The 16,186-nt window shown below is 46.9% G+C and overlaps 1 protein-coding gene across 1 annotated transcript in view; it reads right to left on the minus strand.

Moving 5' to 3' along the window:
• Positions 1–5,131: 5,131 nt before the first annotated feature.
• The window catches only part of LOC143027627 (uncharacterized), a 24,075-nt gene continuing 13,020 nt past the window's right edge, over positions 5,132–16,186 (minus strand). Inside the window, exons 3-7 of the mRNA XM_076189002.1 lie at positions 13,832–13,992; positions 13,031–13,280; positions 11,247–11,374; positions 9,140–9,283; positions 5,132–7,610 (exon numbers count right to left, since the gene is read on the minus strand). Of these exons, the coding sequence (XP_076045117.1) occupies positions 6,903–7,610; positions 9,140–9,283; positions 11,247–11,374; positions 13,031–13,280; positions 13,832–13,992 (1,391 nt within the window). The 3' untranslated portion in view covers positions 5,132–6,902. The remainder of the gene's footprint in view (positions 7,611–9,139; positions 9,284–11,246; positions 11,375–13,030; positions 13,281–13,831; positions 13,993–16,186) is intronic.

The following is a 16,186-nucleotide window of genomic DNA, read 5'->3' on the forward strand; positions in this document are numbered from 1 at the left end:
TAGGAACCAGAACGAGAGACTGAAAGCACAATCCACCACAAGCTAGTGTTCAACTGTTTACTGGCGGAGAATTAGTAAATTTTAGCAAAACATAAAAAAGTAAAGCAATATATATAAAGTGTAGAGCAATTCGTGAGATATAGTTAAATAATTTTTATTTATTTTCGGTGTAAGTAATGTATTACGTGATTTGCTTAGCGAAAGAAATAAAATAGAAAATGTAGACAGAATAGAATAGAATGTAGTCAGATTAGAAACAAAGGACCAATCACGTGACAGTCAACTGCTGAAAAGAAGGCGGGGCCTAACATTTCCACGCCCCCAACACCCATTAAACACTTCAGTAAGACTGGTGGCAAAGATAGCTCAGATAATTATTACCTAATCAATTTTCTTATGTAGGACTTATTACATACAAAGGAGGTAGAAAAAAAGGCATAAAATCCACTCCCACTCATTCCATCCCCACATACTCCACTCCCATCCACCCCCTCCCTCACCTTTATCTTGACTCCTCCTGGATAACGGGTCATCCCTGCATCTCGCCCACTGCCCTGGGTCAGAAGCAGTGTCGCAAGACACAGTACATCCACAGGAAGGCCGTTTCATTAAATCGGCGGCCCCTCACTCCCTCTCCATCCCCTCATGCAGAAATGGAGAAGACGGCGAGAAATCCCTTCGGACTGCGTCAATTTATTTTTTCACACATACTCCCTCACCAACCATCCCCCACCCACTCCCGCTCATGCATCACAGTATCATCCATAAACAGCCATTCTCCATTCACCCCTATCTTCTGTCTTCTCCCTTCCTTCCTCAACAGGCATTCCCCTCTTTCCCAATGCCCCCTTTACCTCATCCATCCATCTCATCCTTGGTGCCCCCCCCCCCCATGTTCACTTCTTCCACCGCTACCTTCCACACTTCTTTTACTAATCTTTCATCACTCATTCTTTCCATGTGTCCAAACCATCCCAATACTCTTTCATCAACCCTATCTCCCAACTCCCCTTCCAACCCCGTTCTCCTCCTCATCTCCTCATTTCTCACTCTATCCAGCCTAGTAATCCCTATCATACTTTTCAAGCACCTCATTTCAAACTCCTCTCTTCCCCTCTTATGTTTCATGTTTCTGCCCCATACAGTGCTGTCGGCACAATCACTCCTTCATACAATCTCCTCTTAGCATTCATTCCCAAATGTCTATTTCTCATCACAAATTTTAATCCCTCAAGGCATTTACTTGCTTCTCTCAATCTACATTCTACCTCTACCTCCACTCTTCCCTTTCCTGCCACATTCGCACCCATGTATCTAAAGCTATCCACTTCCTCCAGTCTCTCTCCCTTAATACTCACTTCCAGCTTGCTGCCACTTTCTCCCCTTGTGCATCTCATCACCTTACTTTTACCCACATTTATCTTCAACTTCCTTCTTTCGCACACTTTCCCAAACTCTGCCACTCACTTCATCAATCCCTCCTCCGATCTTACCGCAAGCGCAGTGTCGTCAGCAAACAGCAACTGGCTTATCTCCCATTTTCTCCATTTTCTTTAACCATCTCCAATCCCCCGACATTTACCTCTCACACCACCCCATCCATGTATGAATTGAACAGCCAAGGTGACATAACAAATCCCTGACAAAGTCCTACCTTTACCTCAAACCTCTCACTCTTTCCATTTCTGATTCTAACACAGGCTCTACTACTCTCTAAAAACCCTTGGCTGCTCTTAAAAGCTTTCATCCTAGCCCATATATCTGCAATACCTCCACAGTGCCTTCCTGTCTACCCTGCCATAAGCCTTTTTCAAATCTACAAAGGCCCAAAAAACATCCTTATCCTCTCCTAAAACTTTCTCACATACCTGTTTTACCACAAAAATCTGTTCCACACAACCTCTACCTGTCCTAAACCCACACTGTTCCTCACCAATTACTCCCTCTGTTCATCTCCTAATCCTCTCAATCAAGACCCACCCATAAGCCTTTCCAACTACACTCAACAAACTGATCCCTCTGAAACTACTACACTCACACTTGTACCCCTTTCCCTTGTAAAGTGGAACTATACAGGCACTCCTCCAGTCCTCTGGCACTCTACCTTCTCTTAAACAAACATTAAATAACTTCATCAGCCAGTCCACTATCATTATATCTCCTTCTTCTAGATATACTGTATGGCACCCATCCAACCCAGGTGCCTTACCTGCTCTCATCATCTTAACTACTGCCTTCACCTCATCTTGCCCCATTTCTCCTCCATTTTCCTCACATATCACACTTATTTTCTCAGCGCTTCCAACTGCAACTACCTTCCCCTCCCTATCTTCCTTCACATTTAACAGCTCCCTAAAATTCTCTGCCCGTCTTCTTGTAAATAATATTCAAATTAAACTAAGAGTTTAATTATCCTGCCTGAACTCTGTCACTCGTCCGAACTGCGCACGGCCTTATTTTTTTTCTTTTTCTTCTTTGTGTCGCGACTAGCCTGGCCCATAGGTGGGTTGTGACAGCCGCCAATTCATCAGTACTTTTGTCCTTATAAGGACAACGTAGCACGTGGCGACAAGGGTGTCAATGCAGAGGTAATCGTTGAACATAAGAACATAAGAATAAAGGAGACTGCAAGAGACCATAAGGCCTACACTAGGCAGCTCCGTATCCATCACCACCTGTCGTCCCCATCCATAAAGTTGTCTAATCGTTTTTTAAAACAACTGATAGTTTCAGCGCTTACTACATGGTTACTAAGTTTATTCCATTCATCGACCACCCTATTAGTAAACCAATTCTTGCCTATTTCCTTCTTAAATCTAAATTTGTCCAGTTTATACCCATTACTGCGAGTCCTGCCCTGTTGTTTTATTATGATGACCTTGTTTGCATCTCCCTTGTTATAGCCTTTGATCCACTTGAACACTTCTATTAGATCACCCCGCACTCTGCGTCTTTCCAGAGAGTGTAAGTTTAGGTGCCTAAGCCTCTCTTCGTAAGGCAAATTTCCGAGTCCATGTATCATTTTGGTCATTCTTCTCTGTACTGATTCTAGTGAATTTATGTCCATTCTGTAGGACGGAGACCAAAACTGTACCGCATAGTCAAGGATGGGTCTAACTATCACTAGATAGAGTTTGATAATTACCTCTGCACTTCTATTCGTTACCGTCCAAGCAATGAAACCTAATGCACTGTTAGCTTTATTTCTGGCGCTAATGCACTGCTTCCTGGTTTTAAGGTCCGGACTCACCAGAACTCCTAAGTCCCTCTCGCACTCAGATTTGTCTAAAAACGTGTTATCTAAGATGTTATCCAAGTTGAACTCTATCTGGCGATAACTAGACTCATCCTTGTCTGTGCAGTACAGATTTGATCGTCCAATAGAATGGATATTACTAGTAATTCACTAGAGTCAATACTGGGGAGAATGACCAAAGTTGTACAAGGGCTTGGAAATTTACCTTACGAAGAGCTTAGGCACCTTAACTTACTCTCTGGAAAGAATAAGAGTGCGGGGTGATCTAATAGAGGTATTAGAATTGGTCATGGGGTTTAACAAGGGTAATGCATGCAAGGTCATTACAGCAAGACAGCAGGGAAGGACTCGAAATAATGGGTTTAGATTGGGCAAATTTAGGTTTAAGAAGGAAATAGGCAAGAACCAGTTTACCAATAGATTGGTTAACGAATGGAATAGACTTAGAAGCCTTGTAGTGAGCTCTGAAACAATGGGTTATTTTAAAAGAGAAGATTAGATACTTATGGATAGAGATGGCAGGTGGCAAGGGACATGGAACTACCTAATGTGTGCCTTATGATCTCTTGCAGCTACTCCATTATTATGTTTGTATTATTTGTTATGAGGGGGAAGTGGCAACGTTAGTATTGTATATCAGTGTATGCAGCCAATACTTTAGGAACTATCTGATACCCCTATGGACCAGTCACGCAGCACTGTCTTATATTCGGAGATATTTCCGTTTGTGTAGGAATAATGATGTTATTTATTGTTGACGAGTTAAACACCATATGAGGACGGAGCCTTTATTTGTACGACGTTTCGCTTATTACAGCTTTTTCAAGTAATAAGCGAAACGTCGTACAAATAAAGGCTCCGTCCTCATATGGTGTTTAACTCGTTAATCTTGTCGGCAACTGCCACTTTCAAGGAAATTATTTATTGTTATCTTTCGTTTCTGTTTAAGATTCCACCTTTTCTTTTCTCATGTTCCTCTGGTGGAGGGATAAGACAGGCGTTGTCGTGTTTCCGTGTGTGACTTATCATTAATGTATTTCTTATATCAAGATGAGTAAAAGCAGAAACGACTGCAACAGCACTGTAGGAGAGAGGCCAAACGCAGAGTATGGGATCCAATGTATTTAACGTTTCGCCCAGGAGGGCTTCTTCAGGTTATTTCTGAAGAGGTCCTGCTTGGCGAAACGTTGAATACATTGGATCCCATACTCTGCGTTTGGCCTCTCTCCTACAATTTCTTATATTCATTATTTCATTTTTCTGTTTTTCCTCGAAGAGTCGACTTTGGGAAGGACATAAATGAAATCCCTTAGAAATATTTCTTTATTTGGCACAGAGACTTGAAGGCAAAGTCATTTTTTTCAATAGACCAAATAAGGACGCTTAAGAATTTAAGAATGAAGATTATTTTCAAAACATCCAATTGACAAATCAAATCAACGTCAACAAGACCAAGTAAACAGAACAAGGTATTAGACTGGGAAAACAGTCCTCTAACAATTGACTAGTCATCATTTATTTTTTTCTTAAACAAATGTACACAGATGCCCTTATAAACAGATATATGAATATATTGTCTTCCTGGTAGAGTTAACTCTTAGAAAAATAATAATAGTAGACAAAAGCCCAAACCATTATTTGTTTGGCACAAATGAATGTGGACACAACAAAGGAGAAATGAAAAGTGAAGAAGATACAAAGGTGTGATGTCCTTATTGCTGCTGGCTGTGGGAGTGGATGGAGAATCTGAAGGAAAACGGGATGTAGAAAACGGAAGCGATGGAGAGGTACCAGAATAAGTATAAAGAGAAGAAATGACCAATAAACTTGGAACCATGAAATGGGAAAAAAAGGCGGGAGGCAGTGGTATTGAAGGGATGGTCATACACATGAATAAAGATAAAGATAGAAAAAGTACAAAGGGTGAAGCAGGGCATATGGCGAGGGGAGAGGAGGCGAGGAAGTGTGTGTGTGTGTGTGTGTGTGTGTGTGTGTGTGTGTGATTGCAGTAAGAATGTATAGTAGGCTGCTCTGAAAGAAGAAAAGAACAATTGAGGGGATAGGAGATAAAGATAAAAATATATACCAAAGGGGAAGTAGAGCATATGCCGAGGGGAAAGGAGACGAGGAAGTATGTGTGTGTGTGATTGTAGTAAGAATGTACAGTAGATTGATCTGAAAGAAGAAAAGAATAATTGAGGGGATGGGAGAGTGGACAAGGAGCTGAGGAACGACAACTGGGACCGTTGTTCTCACTTGAGGGCGACGTGGCACTTCGAGACCGCCTAGAATTGATGCAGTAAGTAGTCACTGGGGATGGATGGCCTTAGTTGGTGATGATGTGTTTCAGTAACAAAGGTCGAGGGGTCGGGGAGGGCTGTAAAGAAAACATCACTGAAGTGAACGGTTTCATTCATCTCATGGATATGGTCTTTATGTATATGTATATATATATATATATATATATATATATATATATATATATATATATGTATATATATATCTGTACACATATATCTATATATATATGTATATATATATATATGTATATATACACACATACACATACACATGTATAAATCTTTGTGGGGTCGTTATGTTGCCACGACCTAATGCAAGTTGTCACCCAGTCTAGATGGTCGTCTCATCACACTTGTTCGCTTTCGGCCCCAAGTTTGGTCGTTCTTGCACCTTTTGCTGTTTTTGTTTGTGTTCTTGATCGTTACAATCGTGTAAGACCGTTACAGACTGTTACCCGGACATCCGTTTGATTGTCGCACAGGATACAAAATGCTACGAGACACAACTGTTGACTGTACAACGTCTTAAAAAACGTAACAGAAGGTCATTATCTTAACTTGATTAGAGAACGCTAGTCCTTTGCGGTTTAGGGGGATCTTTGTGTGAGGCGGTAACACGGCGGCAAGGACTTCCCCGTCTACCTGAGGACGGGAAAAGGGGGACAAATCTTTTTCTGTTTCATCCAAGTGCTTACTCCGACCTCTTGGACACTTCAAAATATAGCGCTACAGAGTTCTTCTTATAGTTCGCCTTCCACGTCCGCAGGAGTTCAATAACGAAGTCTTCTAGTTCTCTCGGGTCTGAGCCAGAGCCCAAAGAGGTCTCGGAGACCTTTCTTCTTCTTCTTCTTCTTCATGTGCAGACACTTGGCGAGCACAAAGGGCAACACTGGCTTTCCACCCTACTGCTGCTGCAGAGGACAGAGTCACGTGCCCTGGGGTCCTGACTCCTCTGGTCAAGCACCAACTTCCTTTTCTTGTCTCTGCTTCCGTCATTCTTTACCCATCTGTCAGTCTTCTTATCGTCGACCGGGACATTTGTACCGAGAACTGTGGAGGAAGAAGAGGAGGAGGAAGAGGAGGAGGAGGAAGAGGAGGAGGAAGAGGAGGAGGAGGAAGAGGAGGAGGAGGAAGAGGAGGAGGAGGAAGAGGAGGAGGAGGAAGAGGAGTTTTTTTCAGGGATAAGATGTTCCTGGTATGCTAGTCCTCTCCTGGAAGACCTACCGAGTCAGCAGAAGCAGGAAGCCCTTGGAGACGCGACTGGTGGTGGTGGAAGAGGAAGCCGATCAGACGGGTGCTGACGAAGGTGGCGTTGGGTCGGCAAGGGGGGAGGAACCCCCGACCCGTCAATGCGTGGCCAATACGTCCGGCGTGGTCTTCGGGGACTTGGCAGGCTCGTAGTGCGCCCGCTCGTTCATCTCGATAACAGCCTCGGCCCGGAACCTGTGGCTGCCGTAGACATCGTCAGAAGGTTCCCCGACTTCGTACGGATCGTGATGGGCGTGTGATGCAGAGTGGGGGGGAGGATGGGGCGAGCGGCCTCCGTAGGGGGAGCTTCCGTATTTGTTCGACCCGGACTGGCTTCCCGAAGGGGCGCGTCCGTACACTCCAACGGGAGGCGGAGGCGGTGTGGGCACCTGTGGAGAACCCGGGGTGAAGGAGGACGGTAGCCCCGGGGGGCGGCGGCTGGGGGGCGGCGGCGGGGGCGGCGTGGCCGGGAGAGGGAGTCCTACCGCGCCTCCGCTTACCCCGACGCTGGAGTCTCTCTGCATCAGAGAGTCTCGTGTCTGGCACTCACAGTCTCTCATCTCGACGCAGGTCCCCTCCATCTCCTCCAGCTCCTCCTCCTCCTCTTCCTCCTCCTCCTCGACATCCGTCTCCTCGTCAGACTCGTTCCTGAGGCAGTTGGGTCGACCGTTGGTCTTGGCGTCGCTCGAGAGGTAGCAGGAGTCGTCGATGGTGTGAGGACCTCTCCGAATGGCCCTTGGTGAAGAGGCCGCCGACAGAGTACTCCTGGACTGCTCGAGCTGTTCGCGTGAGCGTCGGATGTTCTCCTGGAAGGCAAAGGCTAAGATTACTCAAAAGAGGTCAGAACAGGTCATACAACGCATGGGCCCTGGTGAGAAGGAGTCACACGTAAGCACTACATATGTTTAGGTCTCGCCAGGATCGATTGGTGCCTCATTCAAACAACACACACACAGCAAATGGTGGTCCCCAGAGACGGACGTCAGAGGGGAACATCTCCATGCCGCCCGTCTTCAAAACCTGCCCACGCCCTCTCCTCCACCAGGAGGTACAACCCCGAGGGGCTGACATTCAGTCTTTGGTCCGTTGCCGGCTGCTACGGCGCTGCAGGTTTCCAGTTAAACTCAAAACAATAATTATTGATATTGTTGTTGTTGTTATTATTATTATTATTATTATTATTATTATTATTATTATTATTATTATTATTATTATTATTATTATTATTATTATTATTATCATTATTGTTATTATCAATCATCATCATCATTATCATCATCATCATCATCATCATCATCATCATCATCATCATCATCATCATCATCATCATCATCATCATCATCATCATCATCATCATCATCATCATCATCATCATCATCATCATCATCATCATCATCATCATCACCACTGTTGTTGTTATTATCATTATTGTTATCATTATTATCATCATTATGGCTATCATTATTAGTATTATAATTGCTATAATTATTACTATATATATATATATATATATATATATATATATATATATATATATATTATATATATATATATAAATATATATATAAATAAATACATATTATATATATATATATATATATATATATATATATATATATGTATATATATATAGTTTCTGATAGTTTCTTCAAAAGGACTTAGTAGTTCGGTGATGTTTGGTACTGTACTTAAGATGTACGAGTAATTCCAATTGTGTTTAACACCATATATGAATGCAGCATATGCGGCCTGCGGCATATGCTGCATTCAGCATATATATATATTGGGAAGTTGGCTAGTAGCCTAACTTCCGCCACCGATTCGTTAAATTTGTCTTTGATATATTGCTTTTTAAGGGATTCGGAACCAATTACTGTACCGAGATGTCTTTCCTCCTCTTTAGCTACCTTCACTTTACTACTACTACTACTACTACTACTACTACTACTACTACTACTACTACTACTACTACCACTACTACTACTACTACTACTACTACTACTACTACTACTACTACTACTACTACTACTACTACTACTACTACCACTACTACTACTACTACTACTACTACTACTACTACTACTATTACTACTACTACTACTACTACTACTACTACTACTACTACTACTACTACTACTACTACTACTACTACTACTACTACTATCATACAGAGCAGTTGATACTGCACTGCCCCACACTAACAATCCGCAGACAACAACACAACACCTTTTCCTTAAGCGACTTAGGTTCTTGGAGGCCAAGGATCTTGTGCAAAACCAGGTACAACGGCTGGATGGATTATCACCATCATTATGGATAAAGTGGATATACTCACGTGGATTTGCCTGCCGTCGTGGATGAGTTTGCGTACGCAGTTGTAGCACATGGTGAAGCACATTCCACCCAAGAGGGCGCATCCCAGCGTCAGGATGATGATGATGTGCACGGCCTGGATGTTGAATTTGAGTTTTTGTGAGGACTGGAAAAAGAGGAAGATGGCGTTAGTTAGGAGGTTGAAATCAAATGAATCAATCAAAGAAATACACAGACATGGAGGAATGAAATTAACTGGAGGTAGCCAGATTATACAAGTGTGAATAGATCCTTTATGGCAGGGGGTGAGTAACTTTTTTGGGTGTGACTTCAAAAGAATTTGTAGTAAAATGAATTTACCCTACTCTTTGAATTACTCTGGGGGACAAACCAATTTACTTATAGAATTTAATGATAATAAACAAAAAATATATTTTTTAATACTGATATTTCTCCGTTTCCGTAGTTTTAAAGATCGTGGGATCCTCGATGCATTTTTTTTCTCCAACTTTTATTATAAGTTTCCCTCACTTTGCACATCCACATCCGTATCCATAGCACGTCCATTACCCCCCAAAATGTCTAAATTACCCCCATTTGGGGGTAATTTACCCCCTGTTCCCCGATCACTACTTTAGGAAGAGGAGGAAGGAGGGAGACCCTACCCTCAGCTGAATCAAATCACGTAAGGAGTCATTAATATCTCCTGGCGTTGGAAAAAGAAAATAATTTGTCTCCATTGGGCGATTTAATTCAACTGAGTGAGACATTTCCATTAACAGAGAGTTTAACAACGCAGCATTGTGATCCCCTTCATACAAATTTAATTATGTTCGACGCTCTTCTTAGGCAACGAAATTAGGAGTTCACCAACAAATCTCTATTTCTGTCAATTGCTAAAGTCACCCCTCTTCGTTTCATTTTCTTTGATGACATACAAACTTTAGCCCATCACCCAATAGCTCAGTCACTAGCCACCTGTTCTCCTCCTCTTTCTTCTTCTTCTTCTTCTTCTCCTCCTCCTCTTTCTTCTTCTTCTCCTCCTCCTCTTTCTCCTTTACACCCTCTCTCCTTCCTTCCTCCCTTCCCACCCCAGTCGTCTTCCAACTCTTCTTCCCTCTTCCCCTTCCCTTCCTGTTCTTCCTTTCATCTCCTCTTCCCAGCCCTCTCCTCCCTATTGCAAAACCTTCCCAAGTCCTATTTCCCTATTTGCCCCCTTACGCCTTCCTCCCCCCTATCCCCCCCCCGTCTTCTATCCCCCAAAACCCCCCCCTCAGTTCTCTTCTCCCCTCCCCCCCTCCCCAATGGCCCTTACCTTCCCTAGTCCCCTATCCCCCCCCCGAGCACTCCCCCCACCCCCACAGTCCCCCGTCCACCCTTCTCCCCCCTGTTCCCTCACCTTCCCCCCTATTCCTTGTCCTTCTCCCCAGTCTAACCCCCCCTCCCCCCAAAAGGACTCCTCTCACAACCCCCCCCATCCTTCCTCTTTCTCTAGGTCCTTACCTTTCCCCCCAGTCCCCCTCCTCCCAAAGCACTCCTCACACACACACACACACACACACACACACACACACACACACACACACACACACACACACACACACACACACACACACACACACACACACACACACACACACACACACACACACACACACACACACACACACACACACACATCGTGGCGCTGTGGTTAGAGTTCCAGGCTTTCACTACTGCGGTCCGTGTTCGAATCCCGCCCAAGGCTGAAATAATTTCAGTATCACTGCGCTACGAGTCGTTACTCCAACTCTCGTGAGCGGGGAGTTGGATGTGTGTGCGCGTGCGTGTAAAGGTCACAGCATTACCTATAGATCGGTCACATATGAGCTCTCTTCCGGGAGGGAAATAGCTGTCGATCGCGAGTCCAACACGTGACCCAAGACCATGGTGACACACACACACATAGACGCACGCACACACACACACACACACACACACACACACACACACACACACACACACACACACACACACACACACACACACACACACACACACACACACACACTCGTCCTCGTCCCACACTCTAGTCCTCGTCCTCGTCCTCGACCCCCGTCCTCGACCCCCGTCCTCGAGGTCCTACTCACGTTGCAGTTCTCCTCGTCGTACTCGTGCCTGCAGTTCTTGATTCCGTTGCACAAGAGCGAGATGTCGATGCAAGTTGCGTCGTCACAGTCGAACTCGTTCTCGTAGCACTTCGGAACCTCCGTCACGCCTGAGGGGAGGGAGTGGAAGGGAGGGAGGGAGGGAGGGAGGGAGGCAGGGAGGGAGGGAGGCAGGGAGGGAGGGAGGGAGGGAGGGAGGCAGGCAGGCAGGGAGGGAGGGAGGGAGGGAGGGAGGGAGGGAGGGAGGGAGGGAGAAGACAGAAGGGGGAGGGAGGAAGAGAGGGAGGGAGGGGGGAGAGGGAGGAAGAGAGGGGAGTGGAAGGAAGGAAGGAGGGAGGGGGAGGGAGGGAGTGGAAGGGAGGAGGGAGGGAGCGGAAGGAAGGAGTGAGGGAGAGAAGGAGGGAAGGGAGGGAGGCAGGGAGGGAGGGGGGAAGGAAGGAGGGAAGGAGGTAGGGAGGGGAGGGAGGGAGGGAGGGAGGGAGGGGAGGGAGGGAGGGAGGGAGGGAGGGGAGGGAGGGAGGGAGGGGAGGGAGGAGGCAGAGGGATGGAGTGGAAGGAGGGAGGGAGGGAGGGAGGGAGGGGTGGATAGAAGGAAAGAGGGAGGGGATGAGGGAGGGAAGGAGGGAGAGAGGGAGGGAGTGAGGGAGGGAGGTAGGGAAGGAGGAAGGCAGGAGGCAGTGGTTGGGAGGGGAATGGAAGGAGGGAGGGAAGAAGAAACAAGAATGAGTCGAAATGTTTGCTCTCTCTCTCTCTCTCTCTCTCTCTCTCTCTCTCTCTCTCTCTCTCTCTCTCTCCTCTCCCCCCTCTCTCTCTCTCCCTCTCTCCCTCTCTCCCTCCTCTCCCCCTTCTCTCTCTCTTTCTCTCTCTCTCTCTCTCTCTCTCTCCCCTTCTCTCTCTCTCTCTCTCTCTCTCTAACTAAAATCATATGATTAGTGTATGTGATGGGTATTTTCATAAAGCTTTAAGTATAACCAACAACCAATTTACATTTCTGCTCACTGATAGCCAAGACTCCCTCCCTCAATCCCTCACTCCCTCACTCCCTACATTTCCCTACTGCCCTTTCCATGATAGGTCCCCTCCCTCGCTCCCTACAGATCCCAAGGCGTCCTTTCCTTCCACTCCCCCCATGATCCCAAAAGAACCCTGACATTACAATCCCCCCCTCCTCTCCCATATCCCCCCAAAGCATCCCCCTACCTTCCACTCCTCCCCCCAATAACCCTCCTCCCACCCATCCCTAAGAACCCTATCACCCTTAGCCTTCTCCCCCTGAATTCCCCCATAAAGTGTCTCCTCGTACCTCTCCTAATCACCCCTAACCCTCCTAATTACCCCTAACCCTCCTAATCACCCCTAACCCTCCTAATTACCCCTAACCCTCCTAATTACCCCTAACCCTCCTAATTACCCCTAGCCCCCTTCCTCTCTTCCCACATAGCGACCATCATGAAGTGTCCCTTTCCCTTCCTCCCTACATCCCTCCCTTCCTCCCCCCTTTCCTCCCTCTCTCACTTCCTTCCTCCCTCTCTCCTTTCCTTCCTCCCTCCCTCTCTCTCTCCTTTTCTCCCTCCCTTCCCTCCTTCCCTCCCCCTTTCCTTCCTACCTCCCTCCCTTCTTCCCTCCCTTCCTCCCTTCCTCCCTCCCTCCCTCAACTCTCAGATTAATCTCACTCCCATCCTTCCCTGAGATCCCTCGACTTTGCACCCGAATCCTCCCCCGGAAGACCCTCGAAGACCCTCGGAAGAACCCCCCGAAGTCCTTACTGGTCTTGTCCTCGATGTTGATGTCCCTGAAGGCGGTGAAATAGGCCTTGAAAGTGGTGTCCACCGCCCGTGGGAGGGCGTAGTAGCGGAAGTAGACGACGTGGCTCTTCGTGGTGATGGGGTCGGCCATGGCCCCGCAGTAGAGTTCGAGGCAGTTGCTCATGTCCGTCCCGTTCGAGAAGATCTGCACGTAGTTCGCGTCGCAGCTGTTCGGCTCGATCAGCTTGAACTCCTCGAAGAACATGTAGATCTGGAGAATATCGTCAAGACCTTAGGGACATTCGAAGGTGGGAGGGGCGGGTGGGTGTGTAGATGACAAAGGCTTTATTCACTTTATTTCATTAGGGTCACATGAAGAATCGTCACCCCAGAACGCCCACATGAAGAATCGTCAACCCCAGAACGCCCACATGAAGAATCGTCAGCCCATGAGATCCCACCTGAATATTTGTCACCCCAGTACGCCAAGTATCGACAGTATATTCAAGATAACGTTGGGTTAGGGTTAGGTTAGGTTAGGTTTGGTTAGGTTGAATGAGGGTTATGCTTATTGTTATCAACCTATACAACCGAAGAATCGTAAACCCAGGATGGCCCACACGAAGAATTGTCACCCTAGGATAGCCCACATGAAGAATTGTCACCCTGTTGAAGCCTGGTGTGACGATTCTTCATGTGATCCTTTCATTATATTTATATATCTATCTACGTGTGTGTGTCTGTGTTCGCGCGCGCGAGTGTGTGTGTGCCTTTGGGAACATCGGGTCTGGGAACCACCCACAGAGTATTGGGAACGCTCACCTTCTGTTTGGGCGTGACGGTGATTGCCCACGTACAGTCGATGGGAACAGAGTGGTTGACTGTGTACTCCAGCCTTTTCCTGGGAATGTCAGTCGTCTGGACGATGCCCTGGACCCCAGACACCTCGAAGTGGCAAGGTCCGATTTCTGGGCGGTCTATGGCTGTGGATAAAACGAGGGGAATTAGTTTCATTGTAGGGGTAACTTTAGAATATTATATACAAGGCCCTCACATGGGGGGAGGGGGCAGGGGGTAACTTTAGAATATTATATACAGGGCCTCTTCGAAGTGGCAAGGTCCGATTTCTGGTCGGTCTATGGCTGTGGACAAAACGAGGGGAATTAGTTTTATTGTAGGGGTAACTTTAGAATATTATATACAAGGCCCTCACATGGGGGGGGGCAGGGGGTAACTTTAGAATATTATATACAGGGCCTTCACTTCGAAGTGGCAAGGTCCGATTTCTGGGTGGTCTATAGGGCCATTTACACGGTCTAACTGCTTTACAAACCCGGTTTGTCAGACAAGTGTTTGAAGTGATGTTTGACCGTGTGAATGGGGTATTTGGTCGTCAAACACGTTTGTCGAACATGTTTGACAACCAAATACCCTATTCACACGGTCAAACATCACTTCAAATACTTGTTTGACAAACCGGGTTTGTCAAACCGTTTGGCCGTCTGAATGCCCCTTCAGAATCAACAGAATATGAAATGTTTTGTTTAATTATTTCGCAAGCTAATAGCTATAATAACTGATTCATGTGTTGACAGAAGGGGGAGGGCACACACACACACACACACACACACACACACACACACACACACACACACACACACACACACACACACACACACACACACACACACGGTTGGTAGAGTCTCGAACTGTCAGTACGGGGGTGCCGGCGGTACCTGGTTCGAATCCTACCCAGGGCTGAAATTATTTCAGCATCGCTGCGCTTCGAGTCGTTACTCCAACTCTCGTGGGCGGGGAGTTGGGTGTGTGTGTGCGTGTAAGGTCATAGCATCACCCATAGATCGGTCATACGAGCTCTGAGCTCTCTTCCGAGAGAGAAAAGCTGTCGATCACGAGTCCAAAACGTGATCCAAAGACCAAGGTGAATCACACACACACACATACACACACACACACACACACACACACACACACACACACACACACACACACACACACACACACACACACACACACACACACACACACACACACACACACACACACACACACACACACACACACACACAATTTCTTCATTATAGTTTGCCTCTCCACTCACCCTCCTTCCTTCCCGTCTCTTCCCTTCCCTCTCTCTCTCCTTCCGTCTCTGTAATGCACTTAGTAGGCAGGTTGCAATGTTGAATTATGATGCAACATTAATGGCGACAGGCGGCCCGGCTCATAAACGCCCTCCCCCTCCCTCCCCCTCCTACCGCGTCCCTCCCCCTCCCCTCTCCCCTCCCCTCTCCTCCATTCCCCCCTCCCTTCTCCCTCCCCTCCCCCCTCCCACTCCCCTCCCCCCTCCACCACCACCATCGCCACCACCTCACGAAAGTAACCCCACCGATCATCTTTACGTTTTTGCCAACGCTCAGTGAAGCTGTAGCGCGCTGGTTTCGACCTCATCTCGCGGACCGGGCCTGAGGTCCTCGCCTTCAGGACCTCGGTCGTTGTACTGTGAGCTTCCTTGACCGACGAGGGCCCCTGAGTAAGGATATTATAAGACGGACGAAGGACCGTGAAGTATCGGACTGAGGAAGACTTAATCGTGTTTCGAGTTAACTTCATGCTCATTCCGTCGCTTGAAACTCGACAACGAGAACTTTTAACTCTCCCCCTCTCTCCCTTCCCCCGCTCTCTCTCTCTCTCTCTCTCTCTCTCTCTCTCTCTCTCTCTCTCTCTCTCTCTCTCTCTCTCTCTCTCTCTCTCTCTCTCTCTCTCTCTCTCTCTCTCTCTCTCTCTCTCTCTCTCTCTCTCTCTCTCTCTCTCTCTCTCTCTCTCTCCCTCTCTCTCTCTCTCTCTCTCTCTCTCTCTCTCTCTCTCTCTCTCTCTCTCCTCTCACGATACCCGATGCCGTCCCTCTCTCGATGCCTTTTCTCACCTCTCTCTCTCTCTCTCTCTCTCTCTCTCTCTCTCTCTCTCTCTCTCTCTCTCTCTCTCTCTCTCTCTCTCTCTCTTTACTTCCACTCTCTCTAGGTACCCTCTCTCGTCTCTCTATTGAACCTCCTCTCACTAGCCTCCAACTGCTCTCTTTCTCTTTCTCTATTTTCTCATCTCACCCTCGGTTCCCCCCTCCTTAATTCCCTCCTCTTCTATCTCCTCACACCATTGTTC

This window comes from Oratosquilla oratoria, chromosome 8 (assembly GCF_046742065.1).
Source record: "Oratosquilla oratoria isolate Oo_2021 chromosome 8, ASM4674206v1, whole genome shotgun sequence".
Taxonomy (NCBI): domain Eukaryota; kingdom Metazoa; phylum Arthropoda; class Malacostraca; order Stomatopoda; family Squillidae; genus Oratosquilla; species Oratosquilla oratoria.